Source organism: Myxine glutinosa, chromosome 4 (genome assembly GCF_964187855.1).
Source record: "Myxine glutinosa chromosome 4, kmMyxGlut1.1, whole genome shotgun sequence".
NCBI classification, from domain to species: Eukaryota; Metazoa; Chordata; class Myxini; order Myxiniformes; family Myxinidae; genus Myxine; species Myxine glutinosa.
Genome location: NC_136264.1, coordinates 182,277,648 through 182,304,290, shown reverse-complemented (window position 1 = coordinate 182,304,290; position 26,643 = coordinate 182,277,648). Strand labels below are relative to the sequence as shown.

The 26,643-nt window shown below is 45.7% G+C and overlaps 1 protein-coding gene and 1 long non-coding RNA gene across 4 annotated transcripts in view; one reads left to right on the top strand and one right to left on the bottom strand.

Annotated features, from left to right (window-relative positions):
* Positions 1-26,643, top strand: part of FGD5 (FYVE, RhoGEF and PH domain containing 5) — a 204,236-nt gene that overhangs the window by 23,467 nt on the left and 154,126 nt on the right. For all 3 annotated transcript variants that reach the window (XM_078776775.1, XM_078776774.1, XM_078776773.1), the window contains exons 8-9: positions 5,907-6,058; positions 10,992-11,148. In XM_078776775.1, the coding sequence (XP_078632901.1) occupies positions 5,907-6,058; positions 10,992-11,148 (309 nt within the window). The remainder of the gene's footprint in view (positions 1-5,906; positions 6,059-10,991; positions 11,149-26,643) is intronic.
* The window catches only part of LOC144891855 (uncharacterized), a 43,934-nt gene continuing 18,044 nt past the window's right edge, over positions 754-26,643 (bottom strand). Inside the window, exons 2-3 of the long non-coding RNA XR_013623256.1 lie at positions 1,468-1,599; positions 754-1,120 (exon numbers count right to left, since the gene is read on the bottom strand). This is a non-coding gene — a long non-coding RNA (uncharacterized LOC144891855). The remainder of the gene's footprint in view (positions 1,121-1,467; positions 1,600-26,643) is intronic.

Genomic DNA, 26,643 nt, shown 5'->3' with positions numbered 1-26,643 from the left:
CGCGATGACGCTATCTCCGATGGCCTTTCACTTACTCACCGCAGGCAGGTTGGTGGTCTTTCCGTCTTCTACCGACTCCTCTCCGGCCTTGCTCCCCCAGCTCTCTCTGGGCTCTGTCCCCCAAATATTCCTGCAGGTCGCACAAGATCTGCCTAAGATCTGCCTGCAACCCTCTTATGGTTAAACTGCCAAAATCAAGACTCTCTGCTCACCTTCACTCCTTCATTCCTCTTTTCTCCCACCTCTGTCACAAACTCCCTCACTCTCTTCAATCCCACTCCTCCCTCCAGGTCTTTAAAACGGCTGTTCACCACCATCTCTTATCTTCCCCAATCCAAAACCTTGATCTTTTCTACCCCCGCTAATTTCACTCCAAATCCACTTTTTTGAGGTGACTTTTGTCTTCTTTCCTGGAAGTCATTGGTGTCCTTGCGTTTTATACCTATCCTGCCTCCCCCCAGGCCCTCTGCCTCCCACACATCTCCCGATGTCCCTGCCCTCAAATGTTGTGTTTGTGTGCTTCCTCCCCTTCTCTCCCCATCTTGTCGACCGCTCCCACTTTTATGTGCTTTGTTTACTTGTTTGTTTGATTTGTTTGTTTGATTTGTTTGTTTGATAAATGTTAGCTCTTTCACGAGCCTCGACTCTGTATACAAAAAAACAAAAAACAAAAAAAAAACAGCATTTAGAAATCCCCACAGTTTCCATAGTAAGTTCTAAATGGACGAATGAGTGACTGAATGAATCAATTGCTGTGTATAAATGAAAGCTTTATAATAGAGACATTGCTACTCGATATAAGTAGCCTGCAAGGATGCATGGTGGAAATTCAATAGCAGAAAATAATAATATTAATAGTGGTCGCCATTCATTACCAAAAGTGGCCCTCTCAGATAGCAAGCAATGTTACCTGATGGTAACGAATCTCCAAGATGAGCCAACTTGGCAGCCACAATTCAAGTAAGAATTTACAGTTTGCTCAGGTTTCCAGCAATCACTCGTCAACTCTTCATGAAGACATCATGGGATCTTTAACGTCCACCGACAGAACGCTGGCAGAGGTGATGCCCAGTTTATCATCCATCCGAACGACAGCGCGACTGCTGATGCCTCGCCCTGCCTGCAAAACGCCAGGAGGACAGTTTGTATCTGGGTCGAGATTTGAACCCAGGCTAGTCAGTTCAGGAGTGAGGGCTCATGCCTCTAGGCCAGGTTGTCCTGTCACATCACATGCAGACCAGTCCAAGCATCACAGGCAGATTACCTTTTCCCTGAAGGCCAATAGTGAGCCACATGGGCTTTTGCATCATCAGTCATCAATGTAATATCAATATGGTGATTATTCTAACACTATAGCTAATTTGTAAATTGGACACAGTGGTTAACCACAAACCCTACTACTGTGAGCCTTTGGATTTAAAATCTAGCTCGGTATATACAGTAGCATAGAGTCTGAATCCAAATTACCTTTAGGATGCCAGTTCAATGTCCCCACCACAATGGCAGCACCAGTGCCTGATTAAAGGGGGGCACACTGGGTGCTAGCCCCTGGCGCCCCACACAAAAAGGCCCCCCCCACAAAGCAAGGTTCTGGGCAACCTGGACACAAAAAATATGATGCTGTGAGAGATCATTGATGCATTGAAGAAAGGACAGTGATTGTAATGTAAATAGCCAGGGCTTAGGTTAATAAGAGTGTGTATGAAATTTTTGTGAATATCCCATGGATTGGGGCTTGTAAAAAGAAAGGTCTGGTCAGGAAACAACACCACCAACTTGCCCTGGGGCCCCCACAACTCTTAATCCGGCCCTGCGCTGCACCACAACCTCAAGGGCAAATAAGCAAAGTAGATGCTGTTCACATGAGTGAACGTAACAGCTCATAGCTATTTGCTTTCTCTTGCCAGACTCATGACCTGCATGATGATGTGCACTCAAAATATCAGAGCTTGTGACTGCCACGTGATTTATGAGAAACTCCAAACAGCTGAGAATGAGAGAACATGAAACGAAATTTAAACTTCGGATTTCAACAGTTAGTTTTGAGTAACTGTTGTGGAAGTACAGCTCATACATATTGTTACGTTTGTGTGGAGTAGGTAATGAAATACCTTAGTCAAGGTAGGATTGTATAGATTAGCGTGCGCCATATGCCGTGTGGCCACCTTCATGTACCTATGTAGGCCCGGATGTCCGTGTAAGCGTTATATGTCTCCATGTGAGGGGTGGAGCTATGCTAATTAGTTATGGGATAAGAGTAAATTCCCTGTGTGTAAATTGCCTCTGTGGTTTCCCCTTTGTTCCTTATGACACTTACAACACCAGCCATGCGACAAACACCACATTAAATAACACAATCGCCAACTGGATCCGGACACTAATACCCACACCACCCAGCGAAACATTTCGATGGGCATGAAGAGTGACCGTGAGGTCACGCCCAAAATGACGATTGAATATGGTGAGCGGGTGGCGCTCGGTGATTGTAGCGTGTGTGATGTCAGAAAGAACGTTCCAGCACCAGGGATAAAAAGGCAGAGCATCGCCATTTTCTTTCTCTCGGTTCCTGGTGTTCGTGGAAAGCGGACGCATTTTCATTATCTCTCTTGGTCCAGGCTCTTGGTCGAAAGCAGTCTGCATTATCTCTCTTCTTTCCGACATTCATTATGAACAGTACATTTTGCATTCCTTCTCTCTGATCCCGGGTTCATGCCAGGTGGTCACAGCTTATTATTGTACCCCGTCGCACCGCGGAGCTAAAGGGGGACTATGGTTTTCCCCTCCGTCCGTGTGTCCGTCCGTCCGTCCGTGCGGGCGTGCGTGTGGGCGTAAGCGAAGGAACGCATTCGAATTTGGTGTGTGGGTGCAACCCACGTCAAAATCCAAGATGGCCGCCGCCATGTATGTCTGATGCCATGTATGTCTGAACCTTGTGAGCTGAATATCTTGAAAAATAAGCGAAGTACAAACTTCTAATCTGGTGTGTGGGTGTATCTCGGCACACGGAAGAACGCTATTGAAAATTGGGTCGTCACATCAAAATCCAAGATGGCCACCACCATATATATGTCTGAACCTTGTGAGCGAAATATCTTGAAAAATAAGCGAAGTACCAACTTCTAATCTGGTGTGTGGGTGTATCTAGGCATAACGAAGAACGCTATTGAAAATTGGGTCGCCACATCAAAATCCAAGATGACCGCCGCCATGTATGTCTGGTCCTTGTGAGATGAATATCTTGAAAAATAAGCGAAGTACCAACTTCTAATTTGGTGTGTGGGTGTATCTCGGCATAACGAAGAACGCTATTGAAAATTGGATCGCGACGTCAAAATCCAAAGATGGCCACCGCCATGTTTGTCTGAACCTTGTGAGCGGAATATCTTGAAAAATAAGCGAAGTACCAACTTCTAATCTGGTGTGTGGGTGTATCTAGGCATAAGGAAGAACGCTATTGAAAATTGGGTCGCCACGTCAAAATCCAAGATGGCCGCCTTGCGTCTTCCACTTTGTCAACTCGCATCACTTCACCGACGGGGGACCTAGGCGTAACGCTTGTTTGCTCTCTTGTCCTGGTCGCATTTTCGCTCTCCCTGTTCCGGGCTGCGGGAAAGGCGGACGCACCCTTCTCTTGTCTCTCCTTGGTGCTGGCTTTGTGACGGCTGCGCTTTGTGACGTGTGCGCCTGAGAGGAATATTGGGGCTCGGTGCAGCCGAGTGGGAAGGACGAGGGTGAGCCTGGCCTGTTCGCCTCGCATCAGCAGCTGGCGGTGAATAACTTCGTGCCAACGCATGTTCCCGCGCATGTTCCCGCGCAGGGATGCGGGACCTGTGACGACCCCGGAAGTCAAGGACGCCGGAGCTGAGTATCAGGCAAATGCACCACACTACATTTTGTTACTTTCGTTATTTTATCATCCCCTTGTGTTGTATATGAGTCCGTATGGGGGCGCCACAATTTAGGAATTCGTTTTACCGTACAGTTCTGTAATCCTGGCATTTATTTTTATTAAACCCATTATTTGTTGACTTTCAATTCCTTGTCTTGTCCATTTATTTGTTTGTGGGAATCGGATAACCCTCATCACGTCCGGCCGTACAGGTAAGGACGTCGCTGCCCTCCACTAACCCCCCCCCTCCTCCCCCCACGTGTGCTGAAGAGATAACACCGCCATAGTTTTGGTATACACCTCAGAGTTAAAGCTCGGTTTGGCCATCCGTCACCCTGCGGCGTTGACTACAGGGTAGACACGTGACAATATGCTAATGAGGGACTGATGACGTGACAATATGCTAATGAGTGACTGATGATGCGTTCCTGTGACGTATGTATAATAAAGTAGTTCATCATGGCTGCTCACTGAACGGGTGTGTCTCAATCATTTCCGGGCTTTCGGCTGCTGCCACAGTAACATTCAGCAGTTTTAACCACTTTGTGCAAAAGAAAATAAAGTTCCACACAAATAATGAATAGAGTAACAGGAAGAGGCCTTTTGGGCCCACCCTACCTGTGTCATATTAATATCCCATGACCTATGTTATTTCATCTATCTCATCTTTATCTATCCTTTTTATTAACATTCACCAATCATACTTTAATTATACAATGTCTATCAGCTCATTGTTGAGTGTGTACACATAATTCATGATTGACATTATGAGATGTCATTGCGCATTGAACTGAATTGCAATGACATTGGTAGACAATGGAAAAATATCACAGAGCAAGGATTTTGTATGTGTACAGTCGAGGCTCGTGGAAGAGATAGAACACAAAACACAACAGAACAGAAAGAACACAGTGGAAAGTGGGAAAATACACCCAGAGCAGGGTAGAGGGATACAACAGTGGGACAATGGGCTAGGGGAAGAATAACAAATGAAAACCTAAATTCACAGCAATGAGGCAAGTACTCAGATGGGAACGCCAATATTTAGCATTTCACATCTATCGATTCCATCCACACATTTTCATCAGGGAGCTAGTACTCTCAATTTCGGGATTGTGCGGAAAAGAAATGTCGGTCCCATCCGCTACATTCAAAACTAAAATTTGAGTATCTTCTCTAAAACGTCGCTTTAGCTGCATATTATTGACAAGTGACCTCACATTTATAACCACAAATCCTCATTTTGTGAGGTCATTTGTCAATCCGCTTGTCAAATTTCCAAGTGACCTCCATGCTTAATAATCCTGTTTCTTGCCCTTCTCTTTACGTCAGGGCAAAAAACAAAATGACTGAGCCGGAAGGCAATGAGGGAACAGTTCTCATGAAAGATCTTGTGGTCTCTTGCAATGATCTTGAAAAGAATTGTGAACCTGGAGAGGATAGAAAAAACAACGTCATATTGAACACACACAGTGTATTTTCCAGGGACAACCATTATTCAGCGAAAGATGTAGGGACGGTTTCACATGATCATTTATTGTGATCATCCCTACCTTGTTTCCATATTTTTTGGAGTAACATCCCGATACGTTTAAAAAAATGATTTTATTACTTAAGTGGAGAGTTGGTTGGATCTTCTTCTTGAAAATTATAGAACTTCATGCTGAATGCACAGTAGAACAGTGGTTTTAATCATATATGACTCTAGGAATCAGCTACCAACTGGACCGTCATGCTGCCCTCGTTGCGACCCTACCAATGAAATGCATTAAAAAAAAAATTGTGACAACACACTTTGAATAATGGCCTTGAGATTTGGAATTGGCTTGCTGGAACTTGTTCCTAAATGTCAGTCGTAGGGAAAACGAATTGTACATTAATGGATTCAAATGGCAGTTGAGGTCACGAATGGACACAAGCAGCGTTTGTAAATGGCACAGGTGGGAGGGCGTAATGATGTCCTGCACAGTGTATGGCTGTGTGAGTCTGATTTGTGCCTTGCCTGTTGTCGGTGCAGGATTTCCGTGAGGCCGTCGAACAGGCAAGCCAACGCTATGGCGCTCCACTTCTACCACCAGGCACACTCGACCAGATCCTGTCCCATCTGCCACAACTTTACGACCTCAACAAGTTGCTCCTCGCAGACTTCACGCAGAGGCTCAACAACTGGTAGATAAATATCTTGTGAAGTTTCAACAAGAGTGAGGGCCTCACCTCAAACAACCCTCACTAGGAGGATGTTCGTTAAATTCCCATACTTATAAACAAAACTTGAATTATAAAACTGAAAATAACAAGATCTGATTACATTCTGAAATTACAATGGCGCTTGGTAGAGCGCATACCTCCGCCTACGTTTTGTTTTGTATACCACTGATACGTTTGGTATACCACTGATAGGACGGATCTGGATTCGGACCTGGACTAAAATCAAGTCGACTTGTTTTTTTCACCTACCAAACTCATCTACCAAGTTTTCTCATAATCCGTCCACAACTTTTTGAAAAATCATTCTATGTATCGTTTTTGGCCCTATCACTCAATGGTGAAGAATCACTTTAAAAATTATTGGATTTGGATCTTCACCAAAATCTAATCAATCTGTCTTTGTCACACACCCAACCTGTCTACAAAGTTTCGTCCGAATCCGTCCAAAACCTTTTGACATATCGTGCTATATATCAGATTTGGCCAATATCACAATGGTGAAGAATCACTTTAAAAATCTAGTATCTGGATCCAGGAGGTGGCAGAGATAATGAAAAAGATTCACTATTAACCAGGAAATACAACTTCAGTGACTTTCCAAGTAATATATGTAGAGGTAGCCACGTCTTCCCTTTTTTTGGTTCCCTGCTTGGATCAGGAACATCAAAAGTTTTGCACAACCAGTGCACTAATTCCCATAAATAAGGCATGGCCTGATTCCACAAAAAGAATTAGGAAAATCACCGAGTAATGCATTTGCTGTTTAATGGTGCATCTCTTCATGTGAGGAGCAGAAGTGAAACATTAGTTATGATCAGATCTTGTAATTCTGAGTTTTGAAATTTGGATTTAGTTCCCATTTTATAATCTGTACTAACTGATATGAATTGTGAAGCATTTATTTTAGTGCCAGTCAGTTTAGGAAAGGCTTAATATCTGGCTGGTTGCAATGTTTCTATTATTTTTTTAAACAAACATGCCTGGCAACAGCAGCGTGTGTGTGTGTGTTTGTGTGTGTGTGTGTGTGTGTGTGTGTGTGTGTGTGTGTGTGTGTGTGTGTGTGTGTGTGTGTGTGTGTGAATATATAAAGCTCTTTCCAACACTGACTGACTGATATTAATGTTCGGTACCTTCCGGGTGTCGCAGAAAGCTGAAATTTGGTGTGCCGGCGGACATCGAAGTCGGTACACCGGGAAAAAATCCCAGAACCATCGGAAAGCATCCGTAAATGAAAATTTACGTTAAAAAAAAACGTAAATACATATGTTAAAGAAAAAACAACCTCAATCCATATCTAGCATTTGAAAATTGTAATTCATATAGCTGTAAACTGTGAAATAAAAATCTCAATGAAAATTTATGTAAAAACAGTAAGCATCATCATCATCTTTTTACGGCCATTTCCATGCTTGCATGTGTAAGCCATGATTCACCTAATGGCCGCTTCGGCAAAAGGCATATTTGAGGCATGTTTTTGTGGCTGGATGCCCTTCCTGATGCCACCACAGAATCAGCTCTGCACCACTGGACCAAGAGCTCCACCTACTCTGGTTGGATTGGTGAGTGTCACAGCAAGTCCTCACAACGAGAAATAACCAGAGAAATGTCTGAGGAGGTCAGACACAAGATTGTAGCCAAGCATGGACAATCTGAAGGCTAAACGTCCATCTCCAGAGACCTTGATGTTCCTGTGTCTACTGTACACAATGCTATGAGGAAGTAAGGCCGACGGCTCTGCAGCCAACCTCCCTGGTGCACTAATTCCCATAAATAAGGCCGCAAGAGAAGACTTGATCGAAGATTGCAGTGAAGGATTATTTGAATGGTGGAGAAAGCACCTCAGTCAACTGCCAAACAGATTCAAGCTGACCTTCAGACACAAGGTACAACAGTTTCAACTTGCACCATCCGTCGCCAACTCAATGAAAGGGGGTTCTATGGGAGGAGACCCAGAAGGACCCCACTGCTGAGAAAGCCCAACTGTAGGTTTCCAAAACACACCTGACCAAGCCAAAATCCTTATGGGAGAATGTCATGTGGATAGATGAGACCAAATTAGCGTTTTTTGGTAAAGCACATCATCTCTATGTTTACAGAAAACAAAATGAAGCCTTCAAAGAAAAGAACACCTCCCCTACAGTCAAACATTGAGTATGTTCAGTGTTGTGTTGGGGTTGCTGTGCTGCCTCTGGCACTGGGTGCCTTGAATGTGTGCATGGAATCATGAAATCAGGAGATTACCAAGGCTTTTTGAAGCTCAATGTTCAACCCAGTGTCAGAAAGATGGGTGTCCATCAAAGGTCATGGATCTTGCAGCAGAACAATGACCCCAAACACACTTCAAAAAGCACCCAGGAATGGTTCAAGACAAAATGCCGGACTGTCCTGAAGTGGCCAGCAATGAGTCCAGATATAAATCCCATTGAACACCTGTGGGGAGATCTGAAAACAGTAGTTAGGACAAGGCACCTTCAAATCTGGAAGAACTTGAGCAGTTTGCAAAAAAAGAGTGGGCCAAACTGCCAGTAGAGAGGTGTAGGAAGCTCATTCATGGCTCCAAGAAGCACTTGACTGCAGTTATTTTGTCCAAAGTCTGTGCTACCAAATATTAAGTTTAGGGTGTCAATAATTTTGTCAATGTCATTTCTTTTTATTTTCTGACTTATAAGGATATATTAAGTTCTGAATCAACAACAAAGGTTCTGTAATATTAACAGTGAAATAAAGAATTTTGGAGACCAAATAATTTTGTCAATTTCAACTTATTTTTAGAGAAAATTATTTGAAATTATTGAATTTATTTGAGTTATTTGAAAAAAGTGCAATGGTGCCAATATTTTTAGCCACGACTGTATGCATGTACAGTCACGTGAAAAAGTAAGTACACCCCAAGTAAAGTTTTGACTTTTTCAACATAAAGCTATTTGATCTTCATTTCAACAATATTGATAGATAAAGGTGATATAATATAACAAATATCATGAAACATTTACATTTTGTTGTCCATTGTATAATTTACAACAACAAAATGCATTTTAAGGCCATTTTCCCTGCTAGAGCGGGGGTTAGCCTTGCGGTCCCCATGACAATCTTCTCCATTTTGCCCTATTTTCTGCATCTCTCCTTGTTAACCCCCTTGCCCGCATTTCTTCTTCCACCATCTTTAGCCAAGTCTTTCTCGGTCTTCCCCGTCCTCTACTTCCTTCTACATTCATTTCCATCACTCTTCTCAACCAGTCACTTTCATCCTTGCTCAACACATGACCAAACCATCTCAACCTGTTCCTCTTCACAGCATCAATCACAGGCTCTATTCCCATCATCTTTCGCAATTCATCATTTGTCTTCCTCTCTCTCAAAGATACTCCGCACATCCACCGAACCATTCGCATTTCCACCCTTTCCAGCCTTCGTTGCTGCTCCTACATTCATGACCCATGTCTCGCTCCCATAAATCATAACACTTCTCACACATGCAGCATACACCTTTCCCTTCAGCTTCAACGACACTCCCCTCCTCATCAGCACGCCACTCAGTTCCCGAAACTTCTTCCATGCACATCTCACTCTTGCAACCGTTGCCGAGTCTGATCCACCTTCTCCAATCAGCATGTCTCTGAGGTAGCAAAATGTTTTCACACCTTCCAGCTTCAAGCCATCTCCAAGATCCAACTCAACATTTCCTCCATCTGCAGCTCCCTCTGTGCACACCTTACATTTGAAATATGTACAATGTACATATGTATGTATGTACATATGTATGTTTGCAGAGCTCAGAGACAGGATTGTGTCGATGCTCAGATCTGGGGAAGCCTTCAAAAACATTTCTGCTGCATTGAAGGTTCCCAAGAGCACAGTGGCCTCCATAATTCTTAAATAGAAGAAGTTTGGAACAACCAGGACTCTTCCTAGAGATGGCCGCCCAGCCAAACTGAGCAATCCGGGGAGAAGGGCCTTGGTAAGAGAGGTGACCAAGAACCCGATGGTCACACTGGCTGAGCTCCAGAGATCCTGTGTGGAGATGGGAGAAACTTCCAGAAGGACAACCATCACTGCAACACTCCACCGATCTGGGCTTTATGGCAGAGTGGCCAGACGAAGCCAAACAGTTCAATCTTGGTTTCATCAGACCACAGAATCTTGTTTCTCACAGTCTGAGAGTCCTTTAGGTGCTTTTTTGCAAACTCCAAGCGGGCTCTACAGGCAGTTCCTTCGACCTCATGGCTGGGTTTTTGCTCTGATATGCATTGTCAGCTGTGAGACCTTATATGGACAGGTGTGTGCCTTTCCAAATCATATCCAATCAATTGAATTTGCCACAGGTGGACTCCAATCAAGGTTGTAGAAACATCTCAAAGATGATCAAGAGAAATGGGAGGCACCTGAGCTAAATTTCAGGTGTCATAGCAAAGGGTCTGAATACTTATGTAAATGTGATATTTCATTTTTTCTTTTTATTAAATTTGCAAAACTTTCTAAAATCCTGTTTTCTCTCTGTCATTATGGGGTATTGAGTGTAGATTGATGAGGGAAAAAATTAATTTAAACGATTTTAGCATGAGGCTGCAACATAACAAAATGTGAAAAAAGTGAAGGGGTCTGAATACTTTCTGAATGCACTGTATGAATGTGCATGTTTTTTTATACGAATAGCTTTTGTGTACGTATGTATGTATGTATGTATGTATGTTTTTTGTATGCATACCTTTGGTGTATGTCTGTATGTATGTATGTATGTATGTATGTATGTATGTATGTATGTATGTATGTATGTTTTTCTTCTATGCATAGCTTTTGTGTACGTATGTATGGATGCATTATGTATATGTATGTATGAACATATATTTTGCTTGATCGCTCAAATTGCTTTAATAATGGCATTTCTGTTTTACAGGCAAACTGAGCATAAAATTGCAGACGTGATTGTGAGCAAGGGGCCCTACTTGAAGCTATATTCAGCGTATGTGCGGGAGTTTGACCGGAACATGGCTCTCCTCGACGACATGTGCCGCTCCTGCCCTCGATTCGCTGCCGTTGTGCGGGAGTTTGAGGTGCAAACTCTTTTCACGCAGCACTTGGAACATGTTTGAAGCACTCAATTATACTTGCATTTTAAGCACGAGTAACACCCGCACCCTCTAGGAGAGAAATATGGTGTCAATAACGACTCCCTTAGGCAGGGATCAGTGGTTAAACCACTTGCAGTATTCCGCATATATCAGGCGAAAATTGCAAGTCGTATCCCCACCCTCATGGGGCGTATGTGGGTGTGTTGGTGTTTTGTGCCCTTGACCTGACCCTGGGTACCCCAAGCACATATGCAAAATTTGATGGAGATTGGCCAAACCGTTTTTGATTCTACAACTATCAGAAGTACAGAGAATTCCCTTATTTTATATCGTAGGGTGGGATAGGATATGTGTATGCCAGGAGATGTACAGGGAGCCTGTGTATTGCAAAAATCAAACTCTTTGGTTACTCTAATCGAAGTCTAATTGATCAATAGATGTTTAACCTATCTTTTAACTGGTACCATTCACCTGGGGGAAGGTAAGAGGGAGGGGATTCCAGAGTGTCTGTGTAACCAACCACCATAGCTTTTCAGCATTAATGAAATACACCACACATTGTAAAGTGGGAACATTCACGAGTCTGATGTCACAATATGTACATAGCATATCTCCAAGGTTATTCCACTTGGAGGCAATAATTATTTACAACAAAATAAAGGTGCGGAATGAAAATAATGAAAACAAGTCAGTAGACGACGATGGTTCACGAGCGAGCGGTATTCAATGACAAAGGACGGACTATAACCGAAACAGGCCCGGACAGGTGCCGGGGGCCCACGTGGCAGGTGTCGGCCCCCGACATGCGGTGTACATGCCTATTTACAAAGGGCCCCAATGCGCTGCGTGTGCAGGCCTTTAAGAGCCAGCTGTACGTAATTGTGTGTGGTGCTGGCCTGGAAATGTCAAAACGAAGGTTACTGACCTTGAAATGAGATAGAAAATAATGTATAATCAGTTATGAGGTTAGTTAGTACACAATACCGAAAATTCGGTTAGAATCCGACAACTTTGAAAATTTGACATTTGTGACCTTCAAAGGTCAAAGATTCTGAAATTTGTTGGAAAACTTGTATTTCATTGTTGGAAAACTTTTATGTGATAATATAAGATCATGTACGACATTTCACCCTATCAGGAAGCGAACAATGTAATAAAACCATCAAAAATTGACATTTTCTAAATTTCGTGACCTTGTGACCTTGACCTTGGGGCGAAAATGAAAAATCGAGCTCCGTGGGGCGAGACACATGACATTGGCCAAACCAAATACCGAAACCCCTGTCAGATTCCACCAACTCCCTCGGAGAAGATGTAGCCTGAACTCGATTACCCTCTAAAAAGACATCTTTTTCGGGCGTCGCTCCGCCCACAATGGGCGCAATATGACCACTCTAGGCAGGACACAACTAGATCATGATATCAACCTCCCACCCAAGTTTCATCAAGATCGGATGATATCATCGGGTAGTTATGCTGCGGACAGACAGACAGACACACACCCATGATGAATATAGTGGTCACTCTGTTTGATAACTCGTGAACCAATAAAGCGAAGGTAAAAATGCTAACTTGAGGTACCTTCACATGGACACAAACACGCACACAGGCTAAAGTAAGAAAATAACAGCCACGCTCCGGCATGCAGCTGGCCCAAAATGGATTCTGTTGGTAAGGACGGCGGCTGTCGAAGCCTGGAGCCACCCACACGGGAAGCTCGACAAAATGGCGACGCTGCACGCCGAAAGCGCTCGCTATTGAACTGGTGGCGAGCACGTAGACGGCCCTCGTTCCTTTCTCCTCCGGTTGGGGAAGGACAGCACAGCCTTCAGCTCCCTGGTGAGCCAGGCAGGCAAAACCTCCTCATGTTCGCCACAGAACAATCAACAATCTCCCTTCAACGGACATCAAAAAACGGCAAAGCAGCCAAAGCTCCTTCACCAGCAAGAACCAATCACGCTCGCCCTTCGAAGAACCAATCGCGAAGCTTCTTATTCAAGCTCGCCTCGCGCTCTCTCTCGCTTCAGAAGGACCGATCCGAAACTTTTTCGAGCTCACCGCGCTCCGCTCACGTCATCCGGATGCGTCATTCGGGGGCGTGGCCTTCCGGCCCTGTTCCCCCCCACCCATTGAACCATTGACAGCTCCACCTCTCCCGGTGGGTCTTTGCTGTTCGTGTCCATTGAGCGTGAATCTTGGCCGCACGATGTCATACTTGGCCGGCTGATGCCACAGAAGTTAGGACAACACAACCCAAACACACATATACACATACACACATACATAAACACACACATATACATACAGTATATACACATTGAGAGCTAACCCCTTCAACTGACCCGATTCGTTTAGGCGCCAGATTTTAACACGTGCTCATGTTATCAAGGGGCTTTTGCACCCCTTTGCACTGTTCTGTCGGCACTGTACACCTTGCAGACATCGAAATACTGTCACTCAAACCCACTCATTTCGTAATGTACAGGATATGTATTCTATGCTATAGAGCCGGAACTCTTCCCCCTCCACTTCTTCTTCTGTTCCTTCAACTTGGTGGAAGGAGGGAATGAGGAGGGGTGGGGTTTGGTTTGGTTTTGGTTGCCAGGTTATCGCATGACGCCTCCTCTTATTCTACGTAACTGCTGGATTAAACAGCTTCAACCTTCCCAGAGTACATGCCCAAACAATTAATCTCTTTGTCAGGTATGTGATCTAAATGACATTGACATGTTTGTTGGAATGGAACTGTCACTTATTAATCTGTCACATTCAAAGTTGATCTTATAATAGCCTTTGGCATAACAAGGCTCACAATCCTTCTCAACGGATTGTTGTTAGATCCCTTTTGGAAAACAAAGGTCAAATAGCTCAAAATAGGTGTGTTGAAGGACAATGTCTTGTGAAAAGTAGGGAACCTTGTTCACAAGTATACAGTAAAGAAAATATGTACATGATTTGTAAACCAATTGAAAGTTTGATTGTAAAGGTTGAAAAATACATTGTGGGGGTACATGACCATTACCATACATACAAATACACACAAACAAAAACAAATACACACATACAAAATACAATACATTCAATTTAAAAAGTGGAGGTGCATTGCCTGACAAGTGGAGGTACATTACCTGATGAGTGGAGGTACACATGATGTGGTAAGGTACATTACCTGACGATTGGAGGTACACATGATGTGGTGAGGTACATTACCTGATGATTGGCAGTACACATGAGGTGGTGAGGTACATTACCTGATGAGTGGAGGTACATTACCTGATGATTGGAGGTACACATGATGTGGTGAGGTACATTACCTGATGATTGGAGGTACATATGATGTTGTGAGGTACATTACCTGATGATTGGAGGTACATATTGTCGTGTGGCCGCCTCTGATGAAAATCAGGTGGTCACGGAAGCCGATCGCGAAGGCCTTAGCTGTCGAGGCGAAAATTCAATGGCGGACTCGAAGATAGAAAGCTATACAACATTGCGCGGGATGGAGGGACGGCACCAGACCCCTGCAGTCTTACCTGTTCTCGGGGCGTCTCCAATGCTGCTGGAAATTAAATAAACCACACGGAAAACTGTGTTTAGGTAAATACAGAAAATAATACAAGGATTTATTTACAAGGATAGCGAGACAGGAAAATACGCGCCGGTAATAAATGTCGTAATCGGGACGTCCCCACACACAGATTTTGGATACGAGACAAGGGAAAATGAATTAAGGAAAATAAAACGTTCGTTATGTATTTGTGAAATGTGGGGTGTGGCCTTATCTGTCAGTAGTGGTGCGTTCGTCGACCAACGCGGCTCCGTTCGGCCCTGCTCATGCGCCACCAGGCCTCGAGCGACCCGCTCGCCCCAGCCTCGTCTGTTCAGCGGCACGCCTCGCTCCAAGCTCCAAAAGCACCGTGATGGGCCGAGCACTGCTCCAAGCTCAGAGAGGTAAATGGAAGAGACCAAGAGAGAAAATGTCGTCCAGCTCAGAGGCAAAAAGAAGGGCGAATGACGATCTCCAACTTGAAAGGGGTCCAGCACGAAGAGAGACCAAGCGAGAGCAAATGTCGTCCAGCCCATCCTTTTATAACTTTGCCTGTGATGTCAGCCTTGGCGAGCCACCAACCAGTCCCTCGCAGCTTCCCGCCATCCACCGAACCTTCTAGCGCCTTCCCTCCAATGAACAACCCGCTTCTCAGTTGCGTCTTCGCGCCTCCCGCGCTGATTGGCTGGAGGTTCGCACCTTCTGCGCCAACCAATCACACGTTCTCTGTGGCGTGGGTACAGCTTGTCTCACGCGATGCGGCTAGGCCAGCTGGTGATGCAGCTGGCGGCGGCCATCCGGCGGTGCCCCGATCTGGCTTTCTGCCCGTCTTCTTCCAAGGTCATTGTAAGGGAAGGGAACTAATTAATGTGTGCACTAAGGGCCTATCTAAGTGTTTATATGTGTGCGTTGCCATAAGGGACAAAGGAATGATTACCAGGTCTGACACACAGGGGTTTATCTTATTCCCTACAATTATTTAACACCCGAACATCCTTGTATGTTCACAGGTATACACTTCCCTGACAAACCGCCTAAAACACAGAACTTATTACAGGGTAGATTCCCTACCGCAACAGTCAAAGCATGTTACCTATACAGATCTACCTGGCTCTAGATATTCCTTTACCCCGTGACATAACACAGCCCACCCCCCCCCCCCCACCCCCTGGAACCATAGCTCCTGCTAGGTTCACTGCAGGCGCTACCATTCCAGTCTTAACACTTACTGTCTCACACTTAATTAGCCTATGAAATAAAGCAGGAGGGCTGTGGGAAGTGAGTCGGAACTTCCTACCTGTTCTCCTTAACATGCTAATCCCCTTAACAATCATGCAATTATGTACAATGATCTTAATTGGTCGTTCCTGTGGAGGGAGGAAACAAACAACACGCAAAAATCCTACCTCAACCACAAAACCTAACCTTATCCAAAAATTCAAAAACTCTAATAAACATTTGTACAACCCCAGTCTACAGACCGTGTCCCCCGGTGGATGCCACAAGACGCAACCTTACCTGTGGGGCCATCCCAATGCACCCCTAAATTTCCACGGGTCCTATCCAGGTGTTGCAGGTGAGTGACATGGCTCGGTGGATTTCGCCCACATTCATACAACACAACCCCTTAACCACTCATACACATGCCGTAACTCATCACTAAACTTAATCAATAGAGCACTTGTTTCACCCCCCCCTCCCCCCACCCCCTGCAGGACCATGGCATAGATGTCATTTGTAGTGTGCATTTCTCACTAGGCAGCGGGGAGGTACCGCACAACTAAGATGGTGGGGGCGCTTCAGGCTGTGGTGCCCGCAGTCCCAAAAACAAGTCACTGGACTCAAATTCATTGCCCCCCCCCTCCCTTTACCTATTGGTCCCGTGACAGCCAAACAGCCCTTTCCGCCGTTACCCCGCCAGTGAGGGTCTCCACACACCAGGCTCCTCCGTGGCCTCCTGCTTCAGCGCAGCTACACGGGTCGCCGGGAATCTCCCTTACGTCACGGCGCCCAACCAGACCCTCCACCGACGAGCTCCAAGTTCCAGATACCACTGGCTGCCAGGGGTAATTGCTGCAGGGGGAGGCCGCAGGCATCGCTCCTCAGAGCCTGATCTGTACCTGCGGACACACACACCTTCCCCACCCACAAGATCCCAAAACACATTTCCTCCCCCGCTGCCATTCAATTTTCAACACATTTCCATAGATGGTACAAAAGATGTTTCAAAAGAGTTGCCATGGCCTGCTTCATGTGAAATCCGATTCACATTTTACCATTACATCTCAAAACACAATAATCACCACTCACTCATCTTTCCAACCTCACGACCACATCAAAACACATAACTACAACACAAAAACAAACGCCACCCACAAGACTGTGGCACACATTCCATCCCCCTCACCGACCATGTCATCACTCTCACCCGCCCCCAACTCCAAATTACATGTCCCCAAATTTCTTTAGCAAGTCCTGAAGCCTGGGACAGTAAACATCAAGGCCTTACCGCTACATTGATGTGCAGGTAATTACTGGTTGGTCAGGTCCAAAAGTGCCATCCACCCTCAAAATCCCAAAATTTATCCTTGGGCCGACCAAATTTCACCAAATTTCACTTTTCTCCGCACTATACTGGCAGGTATGTGGATCCGCATCCAACGGTGAACTGTTCTAAACAACTACCTGTGGCTAAGACAGCTCCGCACCTCTACCGTGCAAGGGTCATCGGGACAAGGTGAGCAGTCAAAATGCCAACATGGCCCATGAGTGTCCATAAGGGTGCGACCCATCATCCATCCTTCGGCCCCCCTGCGAGGAACACGGCTGCACCAGGCCCAGCTGGCCCATGTGGTGAGCACCTGCTGCCAACAACGCTACTGCACGCACAACCTCGGCCCTGGGGGAGAGGGTCGCATTGCGTGGCTATCTCCGCACGTCACCTACGCCGCCCTCGTCCCCCAGTTCACAGAACCGCAGCCCCCCAGTGCCCACCCACACTTGACCACACCAAGGTCCAGTCGAGAGCCATGCTCCACCAGGAGACCCACCTAGAAGACATGGTCCAAACACCTTGGACACGCACAGCACCACGTTGACCCTCAGACGACACAACTACATCATCCATAACCCCACGTCCCAAATATTGGCGCAGTCGCCCCCACAACCAGTTGAAGACTGCGTCCTGCTAACCTGTTGTTACGGAGTCCTCTACAATCTCCTGGTCTCGGTAACCTCCGAACCCCGAGAGGAACCCCGGCAGAAAGATATATATTACTCCGTTTCAAAATCAAGATCGAAACCACACCAATGGTTATCAACAAAAAGAATATATTAAAAATCACACAGGAATAATGAGACAACCATGATAGCCAGCCACCATACAATCAATATCTTAGGATGGTACCATCTGTTAAAGTAATCGAACTCACTGTTCCCAGTACATGGAAAGAACCTCTTCAATGTCTCTATAACCTTCAAGGCGAAGTTGATTCGCTCCGGCGATCGTTGGAACAATGTCCGATCAAGAGCAATCGGGGCGTAGATGGTCGAAGCGACACAGACGTCACGTGGTCCAACACCCAGCAAACTCGCGGTAGAATGGAAAATCTCCAAAGACGCGCGCCGACGTACATGTTTGCCATTCAATCAGCGAATCGCCGTGTACTCCTCAAACGCCACTTTATTGCACAGCCGTCCCCGGCAAACCACCGGAGGATAAGCCCAGCCGACGCGACAAAAACCTTTTCCGATGAAGGCAGCGCGCGGCGCGAATTGGCGGACAGCTCTCACTCGAGCCGCGGCCTCGAGGCGAAGATTCTCTGGAACCTCACGCCTGTACCTGACTTCCGCAGGCTTTTCCACTCCTCCAGCGATAACACCAAATCGCACGATTCCTTTCACGGACTCAAAGTCCACTCGCGACGTTCGCTCAACCACGCTCTGTACGGAGCTTCAAGACACGTCTTTTACTGTCCTCACACCTTCTTCTTCACCGCCTTTTTCTTCCGGGTCAGTTTCCTGTATCATTTTACATTAACCTTTTTAACTTTAGATAGCTGTTCCTGAATACTAAACCTTTTGAGAATAATAATACATGATATCAGAAACAGGTCAAGTGGGTGAAAACAACAACAGCGGAAGTGACGAATCCGTAACACTCCCCCCCCCCCCTCAAGAAAGAAAGTTTGAACACAGCGAAAACTTTCTTTGCATGCAAACTCTTTAAACAAACAAAAATAAACTCACAACCCCGAATCACCAATTCCCGTGAGCAGCAATTAATATCTCCCAAAAATAAAGCAACAAAATTTCACACAACCCACAGAGATTTCCAACGTTAATTCACTCTGGACAAAGCATCAGCAATGACATTGTCCCTGCCCTTTACATGTTCAATTTTCAAGTGGTACCCCTGCAAAGCCAAACTCCATCTCATCAACCTCTGATTTTTACTTTTAGTTTCTTTTGAATGAAGGTTAAGGGGTTGATCAAAAATCCAAAGTCAAGCAAATCGATAGCACTTTTTTCCGGGAGGCCGAGTTGAGGGCCAGGTTCCATGGTTGTTGCGTGGTGAGGCCTGGACATATTCACTACATGGATGCCTTTAGGAACGTGGAGTTCACGGTTAGTCCGTGTAGGAAAGTTCACTACATGGACGCCTTTAGGAACGTGGAGTTCACGGTTAATCCGTGTAGGAAAGTTCACTACATGGATGCCTTTAGGAACGTGGCGTTCATGGTTAATCCGTGTAGGAATCTTGGCTCGGCTGCTCCTCCGCAGCATTCAGTGCTTCAACTCTTTCTAACTTTCCTAACAATCACGGTTGGACCACTTGTCACTGTAGTCACATGAATAGCGGTCTCCTTCTCGGCCACTGCTCTGATAATCCTTCCTTCGGGAGCTGCCATAACTCTGGAAGCCTCCATAATAATATCGATTGCGGCCACCACCACTACTACTCTGTGGTCCTCCTCTGTAGCCCCCTCGACACCTAGGAAATGCCTTCCCTACTGTTATGGTCCGACCCTCCAACTCCTTGCTATTCAGATCCTTTTCTGCAACTCTGGCGTCCTTTGAGTTTTCAAACGTGACAAAGCCAAACCCTCTTGACTTTTGTGTCTCCCTGTCTTTTATGAGCAGCACTTCCAAAAGCGGTCCATATTTGCTGAAGGCTGACTCCAGAACATCTTCCTTTGTTTTGAAGTTCAGTCCCCCTACAAAGAGCTTGTCAATATTGCCTCCATCCCTGACGTGCGTGTGCTGACACTTAGTTTCAGGGTATTTCCTCTTCTCTTCAGGGCGCTTCCTACTAGGCTTTTCTACAAACATCGGGTTACCAGAAACTTGTCCACCAGCCAAATCATTCCCGATAACAAAAGATACTCCTTCTACAGGAAAAGTGGCTTGTAAACCGATGGTGACCGGTCCTGGCACCAAATCGGACTCCAAATAGATGACATGAAGTGGAGCACTAACACAGCCACCAATCCCCTGTAAACGAACACTATCACCAGTTGCCGTCTCCTCTGACAATGGCAAGATGCCTTCAAGCATTAAAGATTGATGTGCTCCTGTGTCCCTCAATACCCTAACAGGTCTCCGGTTAGTCGAGGCTCCATCCAGTGACACAAACCCCTCTGAAATAAATGGTTGGTAACCCTTTTGAGGGCGATTTCTCACAATGGCCATTGCATTCGGCGTGGTACTAGTCGAACTCCGCTCCTGATTTTCCTTTCCCAGAGCATAACAGTGGGACATCAAGTGTCCAGGTTTATGGCAAAAAGCACAAGTAGGCCGGGAGGAGAACCTCGTGGTTTGCCTCGAACCCCCAGGAGGGTAAGTCTGCCTTGGAACTGCTGTCTTCGGATTCCTAGAAGTCGTGGTATCAGAGTGGTCCTCGTACTCATCTCGAGGCCGCCCCCATTAATTTTCGTTCTCCGCCCCTGATGTACCATAGCTCCCCTGGCTATGTCTAGGTGAGAAGTTCGGTTTGTGGAACCCCATCCTGTGGGTTAAGGCATAGTCATCTGCCATGGTTGCTGCCTCATACAACTTTGGTACTTTCCTTTCCTCCAGATGTACTTTAATGTCCTCGTGGACACACTGCTGGAATTCCTCCACCAGGATCAATTGTGGCAATAGTTCGAAGTCTTTCCCAACCCCTTTTGAATCACACCACCTATCAAACATGGTTTCTTTCATTCTGGCAAACTCCACATGGGTCTCACTCTCCCTCCTCCTGGCATTCCAGAATTTTTGCCGGTAAGCTTCCGGGACCAATTCATAGGCTTTGAGAATGTTTTTCTTCACTATCTCATAATCTGCACATTGGTCAATCGGTACAGCCGAATAAATATCTTGAGCTTTACCCACCAGAACACTTTGCACTAATATGGTCCAGGCCTCCTCAGGCCATTTTAGTAGTTGAGCCACTTTCTCAAAGTGTGAAAAAAAATTGGCTACCTCCTTTTCATTGAAGGGTGGAACCAGCCTCACATGTCTGCCAACATCCCAGGTGTTCTGACTAGGTGTCGAACCAGTCGGCATGGATGGTACCTCTCCCCGTTCTTTCATTACATCCAGCTCCTTGAGTCTAATTTCCTGCTGAAGCGCCATTTCACGGTCGTTGAACTCCCTGTCGGCTTTTCTCTCCTCTGCTTCGAGTTCTCTTGCAGCTCTCCTTTCCTCTGCTTTTTTTCTCTTCTAACCTTTCCTGGAGTTCTCTTTCAACTCTCCTTTCCTCTGCTCTTTCTTGTACTTTTTTCTCTTCTAACCTTTCCTGGAGTTCTCTTTCCTGTGCTGCTCTTCTTTCCTCGAGTTCTCTTTCAACTCTCCTTTCCTCTGCTTGTTTCTCTTCTCTTCTCTCTTCTGCTTTCCTTTCCTCTGCTTTGAACCTTTCCTGGAGTTCTCGTTCCTGTTCTGCTCTTTCCTTTTCTGCTTTCCATTCCTCTGCTTTTAACCTTTCCTGGCTCTGCAATTGCAACTCCAGTTTCCGGAGCTCCACATCTTCTGGTTCCTCGGGTAACCAATCCCAGGCTACCTCTTCCCATGTTCCTAATCCCACCATAGATTGTATCACCACTGTCTGCATCTCTGCTTTACTCATATTAGTTCGGACCTCCAAGCTAAAATGTTTGGCCAATTTCAAGAAGTCCGATTTTACTAAGGCTCTGAACTGTGCTTCACCAGGGGTCGAATTACTCTGTAGGGAGGGCACAGCAATGTTTGCCTTTGATGACTTCAAATTATTTGGGGCACCAAGGCATTTTCTTTTGGGTATGGGGGGCACCAAGGCATTCTAGAATTATTCTTGTGGGTACAAAGGCAAAGTGTGTCGGTAACTTAAACAGGCAGGGAAATGTTACTGACAGAACAAGTAAATCAACTTAAACTTTTTAATAATGTATTTTTAGAATACTAGGGCATGCCCGTACTATATATATATCTAAAATTATATCCCCCCCCCCTCTATTTACATGAAATGGTTTGGTCCATTCGCAAAGCCAAAGCGAACGGCTTGCGAGTACGGTGACAATCCCCCCCCTCTATTTACATAAATGGTTTGGTCCAAAGCGAACGGCTTGCGAGTACGGTGACAATCCCCCCCCCTCTATTTACATGAAATGGTTTGGTCCAAAGCGAACGGCTTGCGGAGTTTGGTAAAGAAATCGCCATAGCTCGGTAACTACTTCTCCGATTAATATGAAACCTTGAAAAGGCACATCCTCGGGTCCCCAGCAATATATCTGGCAAGTTTCAAGTATATCGGACCCGTGGTTGTCGAGAAACAGCGGTCACAGACAAACACACAGACACAGACATTCACACAGAGATTACTGGAATTATAGATAGATAAACAGTTTCAGAAAACTCAACTCAACTCAGAACTGCATTGTCATCATGGCCATGTAACAAAGTTTAACCGTTGTTTGACAGAACAAGTAAATCAACTTAAACTTTTTAATAATGTATTTTTAGAATTTGAATCTCAATAACAGTTTCAGATTTGATTGCTCTCAAAACTCAACTCAACTCAGTCAGAACTGCATTGTCATCATGTCCATGTAACAAAGTTTAACTTTTGTTTGACAGAGTTGAACTTTTTTCATCATCATCATCAGACATCATCTTTACTCAATACTGACTCAGTCTTGAGTCAGGTATACATGATTACAATTCAATCACCCTTGGGGGAGAGGGGTGTAGTATCAGGCCTACGTCCAAATGCACTCATAGAATGCCACCTGGCAACGCTACGTGTAGGATCAAAGTCGTCGGGGTCCGGCCCTTCTGTGCTGATGCGCAGAAAGTGTTCCTGCATACCCAACCCCAGTTTTTGCCTCCAATCCCCAAGATTACGCTTCACTGCTGAGAACTGCCTCTCTACATGTGATGTGGCCACTGGGCACACAAGGCAGATCTGCACCAGATGAAGTATATTAGGGTATTTGTGGCCCTTTTCTGTCAGAATGGTCTTCCATAGACCTCGGAAATTGGACTCCTCTCCATGATTTCTGCTGATGTCAAGCTTCAAGGACAGCCATTCTCTTTGTATTTGACTTGGATCACAACCATTTCACAACAGTGTAAGTACATCGTATCACACAGGTCGCCATCTTTTCTCAATGTTGCTCAACACGGCAAGGGCCATGCCCGATATCGGGGCCAAAATATCTTACTTCACATCATCAGATTGCAATGAAATTCCACCACAAACTAGATAACATGTTGCAAAAACGTCCAACATACCTTTTATTTTGTCCGGAACATTCGATCGTTGATTTGAAAAGTGCTGAACACAAGCCAAACTTTGGAGTCGATCGTATGACAGAAATTGAAGAGGTCTCGTGTAAATTCGAAAACGAGATTAGAAGCGCAAACAATTCCACTACGTCATCGGCTATGACGTACGCGGAAATACCCTCCGACAGCCAATGAAAAACCTGCATTTCTTGGAGATCCCTACAGTCTCTCGTAGACATGTGCGCACAGGTACAGCGGCAGATGTACACCACCGCTGACCTTGCGGGATTGTAACATACCTATAGTCGGGACGGAAGCAATCGGAAGGCCGTCCCAACCATGAGTATTACCCCCGCTAATACAGCGCGGTTGGTAGGCAACAACGTGGGTGTACAAACATCTGCAATAATAGCCACGCTGTAATTTATGCGCTCATAGTAGCCCATAATGCTTTGCGTTTCATTGATGATGCTGGATGACGTATGGGATGACGAATGGTCGTAGGCAGGGCCAATATAAATTATGGTATGCCTTTGAACCTTGTTTCCGTACCCAAGGACGATAGTAGGACTGCAACATTCTGTATTCAGTAAGAGAACGGGAAACGAGGTAGCCTAGACAATGTATATGCTTACTACGCTAATGTTCCGACATGCACTGAGAAAACGAAAGCTGACGAAGTCAGTTTGTTGTTTTCATCATTGCTTTATTCATACTTTGGTCTCTATTATTATGCTTTATTGACAAAAAGGGCACAGCAGCAACTGAAGAAAAAGGGCACTGCAACTTTCTGCCATAGTGATCATGAAAAGTTCGGGGGCAGCACGGCAAATAGCTTGGGCACGCCGGCTTTTGCCGTCGATGCCGTCGATAATTTAGACCCCTGCTTCACTATGGGGTCACTGCAAACTTCTCTGCGTCAAACTCCATGGTGACTATTGGTAACACCTGTTAACCTTCACACAATAAATAAATAAAAAAATTATATATATATATATATATATATATATTTTTTTTTTGGAAAGATTTGGGAATGTTGGAACAAGTTCAAAATTTGGGAATTCTTTCCCAGACTAAATTTAGGGAATTTTAGATCCCGGACGCAGACACAATTTCGAGCCCACGAGTCAATTGGACGAGCCCCCAATTTCTGTTACAGAGTCCTCTACAATCTCCTGGTCTCGGTAACCTCCGAACCCTGAGAGGAACCCCGGCAGAAAGATATATATTACTCCGTGTCAAAATCAAGATCGAAACCACACCAATGGTTATCAACAAAAAGAATATATTAAAAATCACACAGGAATAATGAGACAACCATGATAGCCAGCCACCATACAATCAATATCTTAGGATGGTACCATCTGTTAAAGTAATCGAACTCACTGTTCCCAGTACATGGAAAGAACCTCTTCAATGTCTCCATATCCTTCAAGGCGAAGTTGATTCGCTCCGGCGATCGTTGGAACAATGTCCGATCAAGAGCAATCGAGGCATAGACGGTCGAAGCGACACAGAAGTCACGTGGTCCAACACCCAGCAAACTCGCGGTAGAATGGAAAATCTCCAAAGACACGCGCCGACGTACACGTTTGCCGTTCAATCAGCGAATCGCCGTGAACTCCTCAAATGCCGCTTTATTGCACAGCCGTCCCCGGCAAACCACCGGAGGATAAGCCCAGCCGACGCGACAAAAACCTTTTCCAATGAAGGCAGCGCGCGGGGCAAAATGGCGGACAGCTCTCACTCGAGCCGCGGCCTCGAGGCGAAGATTCTCCGGAACCTCACGCCTGTACCTGACTTCGCAGGCTTTTCCACTCCTCCAGCGATAACACCAAATCGCACGATTCCTTTCACGGACCCAAAGTCCACTTGCGACGTTCGCTCAACCATGCTCCATACGGAGCTTCAAGACACGTCTTTTACTGTCCTCACGCCTTCTTCTTCCCCGCCTTCTTCTTCACCGCCTCTTTCTTCACCGCCTTTTTCTTCCGGGTCGGTTTCCTGTATCATTTTACGTTAACCTTTTTAACTTTAGATAGCTGTTCCTGAATACTAAACCTTTTGAGGATAATAATAATACATGATATCAGAAACAGGTCAAGTGGGTGAAAACCACAACAGCGGAAGTGACGAATCCTTACACCTGTCAATTTTATGACAGCCTCCAACACTTTGGTCTACACACCTGGATCAATAGTGGTGTCACTGCTGTCAGTGACCACCATGACATTTCAAAATTCACCCTTAAATTTGCATCTAACCTTGGATTACCCATGCCAAACATTTTTCACAATTCACTAATTTCACCAAAGAAGGATGCTTTGCCATACACATGCCAGCCGAGCATGGCCCATATACTCGGCTCGTTACCATTTCCCGATCACATTCCCATGGCTCTCTTCCCAAACCAAGAATCCATAAATCATAACAGAACATCTGTGGAAGGTCACTCTCACACCATCATGTTCCACAGATGCCCCAATGGTTGTCCAGTGGGCTATCTCATTCCCTGTCCATTCGGTTTGACCCGCGTCCATAGCCCAGCACAGCATGTCAGGCCACCACATGCTGGCTGTCCCAGAGTCTCAGGGAGAGGGTGTCGGGCCGCATGCCTGGGCGGTCACCACATCAGGCCCAAGTTGGCCGTCCGCAATGCCACCACCAAAGCACGACCCACAACACCTCCCCCTAATCGTCCTCAATAAATGCCATCCCAGGCCTGTGAGGAACCACCTCGGACCCCCTGGAGGTCTTAAGCCCCACCAGGGTCTGGTGGCCCTGCCGGCCCGAGCTACATGCTCGGGCTGCTCCCCGAAGGACAAGGGATGCCACACTCCACCAGACCCCCCGTGAGGCCCCAGGTCATACCACGACACCCATTGCTTGACCCCATGTCCAAATCTCACCAGCACAGCCCCCCAGCTGGCTGGTATATCCAAATTTTTTAAGGGGCAAGTTTTGCCCGAGGCCATCCCTAATGACCTCCCCTGGTCCACATTCCACAGGCCGGGGACCAACTCCCACCAAGGCTGTTCCAAATCAAATTCCCATTTTAATTTTATTTTAGATTTCCTTTTAAGAATTTTGGCCCCAGGTGTCCAATCACCACAGCTACAGGTAACAACTCCTCCAGGTTGTTCTGCCCCTCCCTGCAGCTGGTCCAAATTCCCTACGGGGACCAA